Below are 13,789 nucleotides of genomic sequence, written 5' to 3' on the forward strand. Positions count from 1 at the left end.
GTTTTCTTAAATTACATTATCTTAAAATTTTACGATAATATTATATTTATATGTATTACAATATATTATATCATAATATCACGTCAAATTATAAAAGAGTAGATATTTTGTGAGATAGTCTCATGAATTTTTATCTGTGAAACGGTAAACCCTACCGATATTCACAAAAAAAGTAATACTTTTAGCATAAAAAGTAATAATTTTTCATGGATGACCCAAATAAGAGATCCGTCTCACAAAATACAACCCGTGAGATTGTCTCACACAAGTTTTTGTCATTATTAAAAGTATTGAATTTTTATTTAATAAAAATATAATAAATGTGCTTTCAAAAATTTCTACAAACATTTATTTATATTTATATATTTTAAAAAAATTAGATCACAATATCCCCAAATAAAAAAAACATGAACAAAAAATTTGAATTTGAAAATAATCGTGTGTATATATAATTATTTCAATTATAAAAACAAATTAACTAGTTAATTGATCTTTATTATGTACGGATTTTTTTGTAAGACTTGCCTTTCTTTGACCAAGTCAAATTTATCTCATTGACCAATTAAATTATATATATATATAATAGATCACGAGAATTTTTTATATAATTTAAATATTATTCAGAGATTTGAACTTAATAACATTTGCATATTGAGATCTCAACTCACAAAAACTTTTTTGAGACGGTCTCAAAGATCAATTTCGTGGATCTAATCTCTGATTTGTGTCATCCATGAAAAAATATTACTTTTTATGCTAAAAGTTTAACTTTTTATTGTAGATATCAGTAGAGTTGACCCGTCTCACAGATAAAAATTCGTGAAATCGTCTTATAAGAGACTTACTCGATCTCACCTTTGGCACAATGGCACTGGGTCAAAGGATCCTTAGTCTCGACCAATTAATTAATCATGATCAAAATTTAAATTTGAGTTATTCACGATTAAAACATCAAATTAAGTTTCGATACTATCACACATTTATTTTCGTACAATTTTAATCGTTTTTCATTATAATATTGGCGTTATACTTAGATATGACATCAATATAAGTTGTACGTTAAGATGCACGTCTAAAATTACCCATTGTTTAAAATTATCTGTAATCTGTTCGAGTAATAGTACTAAATAATTTTACTCATACATTTCGGATATAATAAAATCTATGGGAATATCTTGATTTTTCAAAATACTAAAATAAAATATTAAGAAATAAATCAAGATGAGTAAAGTTTATAGTAAACATAAATAATAAAAGCCAACATCCCACTTGATAACTAAATAACAAGGGGTCTTTCAAAAATCTACAATATCATAGCTGATAAGTTGATAGAAATAAATGCCGACGCCATGAAGCAGACAGAAACACGAGAATAGAAGAAAAAGGGAAGAGTCGCTAAAACTTAATTCCAAAATAAGGAGAAATCGTCATCAAAAGTGGATGACCCCATCGGATGGATGATTGGTTTTTGATTGCCTATGTACGAAATCTCCTTTTCCCTGCAAAATTAAAAAATTTATATTTATTCAGAAAAATACAACAAACCTCTTTATTATTATAAAAATCTAATAAACACTCATATTTTCAATTTTATTTTTTTGTATATACACCCTTATAACATATTGTTATTAAATTAATTATTTATTATTATTTTTTTACAATAAAAATATATTTTAAAGTATAATATATATATGCTTGTTTATATTTGTTGTGAATTGCATTTCACATAGAGTTGATAAATAAACTCTGTGCTTAGAAACAAGTCATGTCTCAAACAGATTTATAGCAGAACATCACTTGTTTACGACAGATTTCCAACTCGACTAAATTTACGCTTAATCAGACGTAGATTAACGAACAAAACCCAATTGTATCTTTTAAAAAGGAGACCATCGTAGTTTGATATATGAGTCTCCCATAACCGCGGTTTTTTAATAGATCGAACCGGTCGGCAAACTTGTCGAACCAGCCTGATTTGGGTGCCGTACAAACTTGAGTTTGTGAACTATATTGAGTTCCAGCTCAATCGAAAGCTTTACTTTAAAATCTTTCCAAGATTTAATAAAATTATTATACTTGTACTTGCAAGCCATCTGCGACTATAAAAAGTGCCTAGTCCCAACTATGATAACAGTTGGTCAGGTCAAGCTAGCGGCTTAGAGTTGTGAATCGAACGCTCTGAGACATCGAAACATAAGCGAAACCGCCATCAAAAATTCACGGCACGAGTAGGTCAACCACGAACTCGAGCAACCTCAGACACGAGAATTCAAACCCACAAATTTCCAGAGATCAAACATTAGTTTCCCTTTCGATTTCAAAAACTTCTTAGCTATCGTTTCAAACTTGTTGGAACAGATATCTTGACAGTGCATACTGAATTCTAACGCCACTCGCACTCACAAGGCATTTATGTTTATCGACTATCGAAAGAAATAACCATAGGAAATTGCAATATAATTTGCATTTCATGAATAAGGAATCTTAAGCTTGCTCGTTTCAACCAATGTTTTTATAACCAGACTGATTATCAAACCGATCTACCTTAAAAAAAAGTATAATCAATCAAACCGAAATACAGTTATATTATAAAAATATTAATATAATATCTTATAATGAATAATATATTTAAATTTTAAAACCTAACAAATGTATATAGAAAAATATATTTACCATATATATATAATCAAAATATCAATTATAGTTATATGTTTTTTAAAACAAAAACAATGAACACTAGTTCTTCTAAAATAATATTTTTAACCGATTCCAAATTCTAAATAATCATGTATATTCATAATCAAATATTAAATTTATGATTTTAAAAATAAGAAAATTAATTTTTTTAAAAAAAAAAGAAAAGAAAAGAAAAATTCAAAAACCAATTGAACCGAAATCCCTGTTCACAGCTGATCCAACTGGTTCTTGACCGGATTTGACCAATTTGATCACTAAAATGATACTGATTCACCGTCGCACCGGTCGGTCGGATCGATTTTGAAAACACTGGTTCCAAGTACTCATGCCCATGGGCTCATTTATTTATTATTAAAAGAGGGAACACTATCAAATTTAAACTGATATTATTCACTTCACTCGAAGTTTAAGAAACTGGTCATTTTTGTTTTAATCCATTTACACAAGCAAGTGAGGTCAAGGTACTAGAAAAGGGACTAAAGATGGGATGGAATTGTACTTAAAGTAGCTAGGATTCTACACACAAAAAGTAGCAATAACAATATCAGAAATAATATATAATTTGCAAGTATATAATATACATTACTTTAGTTATACTCTTGACACGATCTCACAATTTCCCATTTTTCATTAGTGTATATCGACGATTATTCAATATGGTGTTTCGAACGGATTATTCTACCTTTTTTGTTTGGATCCAACTCCACCTGGAAAACATATTATCAAAACTTATATTGAGAATCTATGTTTAATTTTGTTTTCTTCAGAAAACCCGTTTTAATCTGTATACACGACACATACATGTAAAATATGTCAAGTTATTCAGTTTTCCGATGATTTGTTGGATAGTTTAAATATTTTGACAGCATGATTTATTGAATTAAAATATAAAAAATTACTGAGATATTTTTTACCATGGTGAAAGGGTGAATTGAATTAAAAAATGCATAAAAACATGAAATTTAAAGAGGATATTTTCTGGAAAACGAGGTGGGATTGTGCTGTTTTTTATTTAGGGGAAGTCGATAACATGATTTTGAAAATAAAACCAAACATTGCCCAAGTTTCTTCTTGTGTCTAAACCTCTAATTTTCGAAATGACATTTGGTCAAGCTAATCCAGAATCGAATCGTATAATAGGCACTCTTAACACTTGCCTAGTTCACAAGACTAAATCGAAAACTAGCTTTTATTTCCAAATACAATCGACATCACGATCACTCGAACCAACAAGGATTGACGACATCGGTGTGTTTTTGAGTCATGGTTTGTAGCCACTATCGATTGCGAATAAAAGGGCTCAGTCGTTCGTCCTTTTAATCGTAACGTGCACCCATCATAACAATTTATAGAAGCCATCATGGATTGTTGTATATAATTTGTGTAGAGAGATATGTACTCGTCCGACCCCCTTTATTCATAAATATACTTATATGTGAGTTTGTGTAAATTCATATTATACTTTTCACCAAACTTAAAGACTTCTAGGAAAATATTTTAATAGAATTGGGCTGCATTTTTCACACGACTCTAGTCACAGCCTATAACTAAAGTAAAGGGTTCCGAAATGTTGGTGCGAGTTATTATCAAATGTTCAGTACCTAGAGTGTGTAAAATATAATTCAACAAAGAAAAAGAGAGAATAAAATTAACTAACGCCAAATATTGTAGATACATGTTTCCACAAATAGTTCAAGTAGGTAAATCAGAACTCACAAGTATAAAAATATGAGCACTGCAACTGAATAATGCTAATAAAGACAATTATTTTGGCTAAATGCGTAAAAATAAAGAACAACAAATGTATCACGCAAGGGGAGAAAAACAATAAAGAAAGTAAACTTCACTTTCTACCAGGTTCAGGTTCATAGAACCCGTGTCCTCGTCTACTCAGCTCAACTATCTCACCTCGTCAGGATTTATTATAGGAAATTTGAAGAATACCAAGCTAGATTAGCTAATAACCTTACAAAAAAAAACCAGAAACACTAGTTCCCAACCTTGCTGTCCTTAAAAGCACTCGTAACAGAAAGGCTCTTACACAAAAAGGCACTTCTACAGCACCGACATTTTTCGACTCACACAAGTAGTGCATGCTACAACTAGTGTCAGAATGTTCTCCCATGTCATATTAGCATGTGATACGAGACTAAAGTCGGTCATTTTCATATGAATTCATAAGAGAGATATGGGCAGTGTACATCCATCCACACCACAAAGTGTAAAAAAGAGTTCGAGACACCATAGAAAAAGTGTTTCCAAGCAAAGAGTGGCCACATGAGAGTATTAGCTCCTATGCTCAAGAATTCTACAAATTTGACCAGTGGACTATAGGATTTGGACAGGGGCTTGAGCATGCCTCCTTCCTGATTCTTTTCAGAAACTCAAAAATGGAATTCAAACCGGGGAGCACATGCCCTATAGTTTTTACTTTGTTCCAAGTCAAAGATCGAAACTCATAAAGACACGGCCATGTGCTAGATATAAAAGAAAATCCAAGTAGCAGAAACATATGGCACAAATTCAAAACTAGAACATCAGGCTCATGATATCTGAAATGATTCTTAAACCACAACAGAAAAAACACTTGATGGAAAAATAACGACCCAATCATCACATTATATTTTTTGTCCCAAACTCTACAATAAGAACGACCATATAAGAAAACTATCTCATGACAATCATAACTAGCTCGGGAATCCAGGCAGCGTACACAAAAACTGTGGTAAAAAATAATGGACATCAATCCATACAGTACCATTTTTATGGCCTCGCCTCTAGTGTCCCGATCAACAAAACAGAATCTAAAGGGGAACAATAATTGCTACTCATATGTTACCAGCCAATCTCAAGTTTCTGATAAAGCAGAATGCTGGGAGGGACAATCTTGAAGTTACTTAGATACACAAATCATTACATGCATGAACGCAATCTTATTTTAGATTAAAATGATCTACTAAATTCTGTCGACCTATAAATGAAGATACTCAATCCAAATAACCAGCTCGAGTCAGAATTAATACAGGTAAGATACTGGGCTAAATATTCAACCACTATGAGTGTCCACAATCTAAAAGCTGCATTGCTACCTGCAGCTTTTTTATCACAAAATTATACATCTTACAAATATCGATAAATGCTTATTAGTCCCCTCTAAAGCAACCTACCACCATCACAGGTATAACTCAATGAAGTTAGCATTTAGAAAATTTCACATGAACTTGAACTAAGCAGCAACACAAAGAGAAACAATAAAAAAACATAACGCTTATGCATGATTCAAGAAAACTAATGGTCAAAAAGAGAGTCAGCGAAACACTCAAGAAAGCATTTGAGTTCAGAGCGTGTAGTTACCTGGAAGAAGATAAATGATCAATTACTCCCTGCACCCTGCCCAGGTTGATTACCAGATGGTTGGTTTATCCGAGATAGAAGATTGGCAGCAAATAACAGTGTCGTCTTGTACCGCTCATTTTTATCAGCCTCAGTTTCAGTACTTTCCAGAACAGCCCCATATGGAGCAGTGTGAAGATGTTGGTCTTTATGTGTTAGGCCAATACCGGAAGCCTCGGGCATGTAGGGCTGTGTCTGTGTGACATCATTACCATGAGCCTGATTTGGTAACGCCATAGGATATGCCGGTTGCTGAACAACAGACGAACTATAGAACCCTAAAGCATCTGTTCCATAATCTATGCCATGACCCCTCAAAATCTCCTGAGAACTTCCTTGTTGATATCGCTGGTTAATCTCTTGTGACACTGTAACTGTTCCACCTTTCGGTGGAATTACAGGAATCATTGATTTAGATAAAACTGCTCCTTGGGATGGAAAACCGATGTGTTCATGCATTTGGCTGTATGAGTTGATCGGTTGATGAAAATGGCTAGTCGTATCTGAAACTGATTGAGAGTGAGCCTGTGGTACATGTTGCAGTTGGGAGTTGATCTGGCTACCTAAATGTCGCGCAGGCTGAACAATGTGCTCCAGGGCATGAAGTTCTTGCTTCCACTGCATAACATCCATGTTTGGACCACTAGAAACCTTTGATGCAGGTCCCAGCATAGAGGTTGACTGGGGTAATGATACAATTTGTGAACCAGAAGAACTAGTAGCTGATCGCAACGAATTTAAAGTAGCAATAAGTTCCGGCGTCAAAGCTAAACCAGCTTGAGAAACTATTGTGGTGGGTGGAACAGAGGGTGAAGCGAATGAATTGCTGGTCATAGAAGCTGGAGGTTTCAGAGGTACTTTTGAATCCTCGGGAAAAACTCTGGAATAATCCACAGGCAAAGACCTCTCCATCCGAGGCATAGCACTATATCCTTGCTGCAAGGAAGAAGTTTTGTGCGTATTCACATAATGAGGCTGGATTGATTGGGGATTCACAGATGCGTTACTAGGGACTGGTTGAGGAAACTTTAGAAGTACTCCATAAAGGCGCTCCGGCCCAGAAACTTTGAGAACTTGAGTGAGAAAGTCAGATGGAGGCACTAAAAATAAAGTAGTGCCATCATCAAACTTCGCTACCCCAGCCCTGTCATTTGAACCCAGATACCTCAGAAACTCTGTATATGGAGCAAAATCCTCTTCACTGTCGGGTAAGAAGAAAACTATATTAAATCCAATAGCTTCATCATAATGTTTGCTCAACAAATCCAATCCAGTTCGTGCGGAACAGTTAACCACCTCAGGACTGCAAGAAAGAAAATTCAGTATTAGATTGAGATGTTAACATCCATCAATGTATATATAAAGTATCCAGTAAAGTAAATTATGTTCCAGTATTTCAAATTGAACCCATTCTAGTTGACAAACACTAACTTCTAACTTTAGTCAAAGAAATTACAATTGGTTACTTCAGATACTATACTTACATCTCAGCACCAAGCTCTTCTCCAATAGAAACACATCGAGCATGACAAACAAGCGTTCCACCCTTGGCAATGACCCCCCTCCATATGCAGTCACTCTCCGCACGACGTTGCCCCACTCGACTTACCCTGGTTAAAGAACCAGATGCTCCGCTACTACTCAGTGAAATCAGCCCATATTGTTCGTCAAATGCACCTAGATTTTCCACTCTTGCAAAAGGTAAAGCAGCATTAGACCTTGGCCTTTTAGATTCTCTATGTTGGCTATCATCAAAATCTTTCCATGCAGCAGAAGCTGATCTGTTTGGTAAATTCAAACCTGCTGGAGGCGAGGAGATTATCCCAGATGTGGGAGATGATCTTCTCCAATTTGGTACCCCCATCGGTGTTTGAGTAAGATTCTGTAATTTATGAACCGGAGCTGAGTCACTAAATTCTGAGCCCGGAAGTGCTGGGTCAAAAGGTCCATGTGGACCTAGGAGCGGTCTCAATGGTTGATGTCCAGGATTATTGATAGGTATTACAGGATGGTTAAGGCCAGGTATGCCCATCCGAACAGGTTGAAATGGAAATTCTCTAAGCTGTCCTTCAACTCCAGGATAATGAGGGATGTAATCATTTTCAGGACCACGCTCGCCGCTGAAATACTCAATAGAAATTCTAGGATCATTAAAAAGTTTTCCCTGCAGTCCTTCTTTGGCACGTCTGGCTTCTTCAATGCTTCTAAATTCTACAAATGCATCATTCCTGTCTGCAAATGTATTTATTCTCTCGATCTCCCCAAACAGAATCATAGCGTTATGAATCATATCCTCTTCAACAATAGCCGAAGGAGGATAGCTTATTCTCAAAATGCTAGTTGGCTGTGAGTTTCCATTTTGCGGTCCTGCTGAAAGGAACTGCAACAATAAAAACAAGGAATTAAATTAAATAATGTAGATCACTTAGAATGTTAGACATGGCAACGGTACATACAGTGGATAGACATGAAAAAAAAATGTTTATGGAAAAAAAGTTTTTCCACAAAAATTCAACAAAAGAAATATGTAATCCATAACAATCAATACCACACACAGTATTGTTACTCAAGAATGATAATAGGGTTACTCAAGAATGATAATAGGAGTACCCAAATTATTGTCACCGAACTTCAGATATTTTAAGATATTAAGTAACGATGAGATTCTCATGATAAAGAAAATAATCATTGGACTTGGTAATTACATTTTGCCGTTTCGATCCAACAATACTTGGCTCAGAATAATTCTTCAAGGGACTTTGTGTCATCCAACGAAAATCAGAAGGCCCCATGCTCCTATTTGGAAACTGGCTATCTGGACCTTGCTCCTGTCTCATTTTGAAGACAAAAATAAAAAATAAAAAATAAAAAATAAGAACTGTTAGTAGAGAAAGAGTAAAAAAAATTTACAAGACTTCGGAAGCAAAGGAACTGAAGTAGAAATATACAAGATAAATATCATTTCATATTTTATATAAGTAAATGAACTAGGAACTCCAGTTTATTCCATGGCAATAAGCAGGGGATAACATCAAGATGAAAATCATGCAAATTTACATCATCGGTCAGACTTAAAAAATCTGATTATGTAATCAATTTGATGTTGAAAAAATTATCATTCTGTGGACTCCATAAAATCCCACACGTGAGATAAAAAAATCAGTACTTTGGCCATAAATTATCACAAGACTAAACCTGGGAATTTTGCAATAAAAAACATGAGGGGTCCTAATAATTACTGAACCAAACATTGAAAACATCAGCTTACTCTTTTGGAGGAATGCGACCTAAGATAATCCACACGCAGATGATCTCCACCAATTTGTTTCCCATTCATACCCTTCAATGCCTTTGCAGCATCGTCCAAGGTAACATAATCAACATAGGCAGTATTTCGATCCCTGAGAAACCTGAATTCTTGTAATTTTCCAAATCTGAGGAACTCTTTCTCCAATTCTTCCTTGGAAATAGATTGGCTAATTCCAGCCACCCACAAACTCTTACATGGCTTGGCCTGAAAACAAGATTGATAAAAAATCCAAAAATGATTACAATTACCCAGATATAAGAACAAGAAACAGAGGAAAAAATCAGCTAAACCCCAAACGAGGGAATAAAGGGGCAAGATTCAATAATTTCCTTGCAGATAGGATCTAGCCTTCTAGGTAGTACTTATCTAAGAAAATTACAGGTTCAGAGAACATTTATCATCGTAATTACAGGTTCAGAGAACATTTATCATCGTAGCAGTCACAAAGTTATCGCATAAAGTCTTCTATTGGTATCATTAAGTCAAAACTTAAGTACCAGGTATTGTTTACAAACAATCCAAATCGTTCAGTTTGGCTTGGTTTTTTGTTCGGTTCGGTTCCTGAATACCCCCTACCTTTAACCACATGGAATGTATCTTGAGTACATGAATTATAATGATGTAATGAAATACCCTTTTGAAATATACAATGTTCATGACCGAAATGTAGCCACTACAAATTCTACGGTATCTTTCCCAATGCAAAGTGTGCTAGTTATTTGATACCATTATATATGGAAGATTGGCAAGTGAGTAATTGTGCATCCAGCAAATACATTATTAACGAAGATTAAGCACGAAGCTTGGGCCCAATGGAAAAGGAGAAAGGTTGAAGAGTTATAACAGCTTCAAATGCACTATTTCAACAAAAAAATAACATCGATCATTGCTAGTCAATTAATGTGATCATTATTTGTATTTTGACAGTTCTCATATTTCATTTGCATCTCCATCATAGGTTGCATTGTCTTATAATTGTATAGTAAGGATCCGAGTGAAATTAATGCCAATTTCCATGTTTAAATTTTACATAACTTCCAAGGCTGCAAGAATTTTGTGCCTTCTCCACTCTTGAGAAATCACTTAACAATTGAATCATAAAACAACCACCACCTTTCCTTGTCTCCCAGAACGTTTTTAAAATTCAACACCTCAATTTGTTACTTCCTACTGATGTCATGCCAAGTTTTTTTGAGGTAATGCCAACCACTATCTCTCATGGAGTTTTATAGGGGGCTGAACATAATTAACTATGATGAATTTGTATTTTCAAACATCTCGTAGTTCTGTCCTCCATAGTGCATTTGCATCAGAAGATGAGGTTGTGGAATTTGTAATGGCTACATGTCACCAACAAATATTTTTTGTTTCGAAGTGTATTTCATTACATCACTGTAGGGCCCTCAATTTATGTTCCATGTAGTGAACGTAGGGCATTGATAAACCGAATCAAACCCATTCAGACAGAAACCAAACAACCTGCACAACCTGATTTGGTTTTTATACAATCATCGTTTGAATTGGTTTCAAAAACCAAACCAAAAATATTGTTTTGGTTTAAAATTTGGATGAAAAAAATCAAAAGAAAACTGAACCAATCCAATTATTATTTTTAGAAAAATCTTTCTTTTTACATACGTACTGAAACCGGATCAATATCTTCTGCAACAAATGCTGCAACATTTCTGGTTACAATTATTATCACCGTGATGGATTTGTTTTTAGAATATAGCATAGAAAGTAATATTAATATGTGGCTAAAATGATAATATTACATGCCAAAATATCATACAAAAAAATAGTTTCATTGATTTTTATCACTTTCTAAAGTCTGTTTTTACTCTTTCTGAGAGAGATTTGTATATAATATAGGTAAATGATAACATCGAGTATTTTTTTTTATTCTGAAGATATATATGGATATATCTTTCATATTAAACTCGTGTTAATCTTTGTATTGTTAACTATTTTGATTCTTGATTGTATATCGACTCTCTTTGCAATAGCTATATTAAAAAAATTAAATTACATTTAGCAATAATAAAGAATATTTAATTTGACAAAAAAATCTTAAATCAATTATTGTTTATTTATAATAAATAGATCAAAAAATTTAAATTACACTTAGCAATAATAAAAAAAACTTTAATTTGACAAAAAAATCTTAAATCAATTATACAACCAAAGCAAATCACAATTAGGTTTGGTTTGGTAACAGTGTGTTTAGTTCTTTGTAAATATGGATTTGGATTTGAATTTGGAATTGGATTTGGAATTGGATTTGGAAATTCAAGTATTTGAAATTCCATTTGGTGTTTGGTTTAAAATTTAAAAATGAAATTTACAAATCCATTTTTTGTTGGGAGAAAAAGGAATTCGAATTTGGAATTTTAAAATTTTACTAAGCTACCCTTATAAATCTCATTAAATTTGATGGGATTTGGATAAAAAAGTAATTGTCTGTTTTTAAAATCCAAATCCCCACCAAATCTTATCAAATTTGATGGGATTTGGATATACTCATTGAAATCCCATGAAATCACATAAAATTCTAAACAAATCCGAATTCTTTTTTTAAATCTCCTTGCCAAACAGTAAAAATAGGATTTTGAAATCCAAATCCCATGAAATCCTCTCAAATTTTGGTTGCCAAACACACCGTAAGGTTATTCATCATTCATGGTATAATTTGTTCCGAAATAGTGTCAACGGAATTCTGGAGTTTCTTTTCCAAACTTTGAATTGCATCTCCAATGAATTTATTGTGAGATTATGAAGATCGGAAAAAGCAACTAAAATATTCACTTGGTATTGAGTATTGACTATTTGAGTTATTATGAATTAAGCTTTCATTGGGTAACTAAGGCTTCTTGTTTTCGGTTAACTGGAACATATATTATAATGCCCCACAATTGGGAAGAAAGATTTGGTAGCCAAGTCCAACTCTCCTGGGACTGTAGCTTGTTTGAAAACCATAATGATGTTTATTGATTCAAATATCTGCAGCCTGGATTTTAAGTATCATACAGTTCATAATCGCCTCGCAGAGTAACTAAAAAATGTCTGCCAACGAGATAATCAGTCTGGGCCGAGATAACAAAGTTAAATATCATATTAGGTGAATAGATGAAAAAGTGCAAACTTATAGATCTCGAATATTTGGTCTTCAAATATGAAAAAATCAATTGAAAAGGAAAACAATTTTAGCATATCTATGCAATTCCAAAAGTCTTAATTAGTTGTTCCTCATAACATAGGTCCTAAATTTTCAACGTAGACAAAGATTCTGAGATCAAATCGAACCCTCAAGTTCCCCAAAAATTTCCATATTAACTTGAAATACTAGAAGACAGAAAAATAACCCAAATCCCCTTGCAACATTTAGATTCACATCCACACGACGTGAGAAATAAACACAATTGATATGAACAGGGATTTAAACAAAAACAACATACATCGATATCGATTAATGAAAACCAAATGTGAAAGAATCGGACAGACAATAAAATATCAACACAAAAACCAACCGATTTCGCGAACTCAATTTTCAACGGATTCCCATGAAGAATGTAACCCTGAAGGCCTTGCTTGGCGGCCACAGCACTCTCGATCTCTCGGAAATACACGAACGCGTAGTTCCGAGATGGGTACAGCGTCAAGCTGTCCACTTTTCCGTTCTTCTCGAGCAGCGCCCTTAACTCTGCTTCGGTTACTGACAACGAAACATTCCCTATCCATAAATTGTTTGACGGAGGGCTCGAATTGGCACCCGAGGCGGAGGCAACTGGGATCTGGCTCGGATGCGGCACGGGAATGTCTACTGGCGCCATGAAAATCAAAGAACTTCAGAATTAAACTAGGGGGAATGGAAATTAGTAGCAAATTCGGAGATAAACGAAGCGAACGAGCAGTAGAAATTGATGCCGGCGGCTTGGGGAAGAGGATAAGACAGAATTTATGCGGATTAGGGTTATGAGAATGGGGCTGGGGATTTAAAAAATCTTTTCCCAAATAATAAATATCATATATAGTACACCGACGCACGCGATATGTACTTATATAATATTTTTTATAATTCATTTTATTTATTTTTAAATGAAGATTAAAATATAATTATAAAAAATAGTAAGAGACTACATTGNTATATATGTATGCCCAATCTAATTACCGTAAAATAAATTAACAATTGTTATTTAAGTAAAAAAATTTCATCTTAGAAAGAAAATATTAGGGATTATTGATTATTGATTTAGACGAACAACGTAATTGCTGAAATTAATTAGATAGGGTTAGGAAGATCTGAATGGCTCGTAAACGGATTTAATGATTCGTAGACTGAGTAAAGATTTGACTAGCTCGTAAACGGATCCAAGTAGTTGGTAAATAGCA

General features: G+C 33.8%; 1 protein-coding gene and 1 long non-coding RNA gene across 3 annotated transcripts; one reads left to right on the plus strand and one right to left on the minus strand.

Moving 5' to 3' along the window:
- Positions 1-1,271: 1,271 nt before the first annotated feature.
- Positions 1,272-13,394, minus strand: LOC140964714 (flowering time control protein FPA). Of its 2 annotated transcripts, XM_073424606.1 has the most exons (6): positions 12,928-13,394; positions 9,359-9,604; positions 8,796-8,918; positions 7,575-8,470; positions 6,052-7,393; positions 1,272-1,499 (listed from the first exon to the last, which is right to left on the minus strand). In XM_073424606.1, the coding sequence occupies exons 1-5, from the start codon at positions 13,228-13,230 to the stop codon at positions 6,070-6,072; spliced, it is 2,892 nt and encodes a 963-aa protein (XP_073280707.1). In that variant the 5' UTR covers positions 13,231-13,394; the 3' UTR covers positions 1,272-1,499; positions 6,052-6,069. The 2 variants fall into 2 exon arrangements, with proteins under 2 accessions (XP_073280707.1, XP_073280696.1); XM_073424595.1 differs by lacking the exon at positions 1,272-1,499 and having other exon boundaries at positions 5,668-7,393.
- On the plus strand, positions 3,414-5,999 carry LOC140964720 (uncharacterized). The gene is made up of 2 exons (XR_012172916.1): positions 3,414-4,802; positions 4,980-5,999. It is a non-coding gene; the product is annotated as an uncharacterized lncRNA (long non-coding RNA).
- Positions 13,395-13,789: the final 395 nt, after the last annotated feature.

The sequence above is a fragment of the Primulina huaijiensis genome, chromosome 2, assembly GCF_012295235.1.
Source record: "Primulina huaijiensis isolate GDHJ02 chromosome 2, ASM1229523v2, whole genome shotgun sequence".
NCBI classification, from domain to species: Eukaryota; Viridiplantae; Streptophyta; class Magnoliopsida; order Lamiales; family Gesneriaceae; genus Primulina; species Primulina huaijiensis.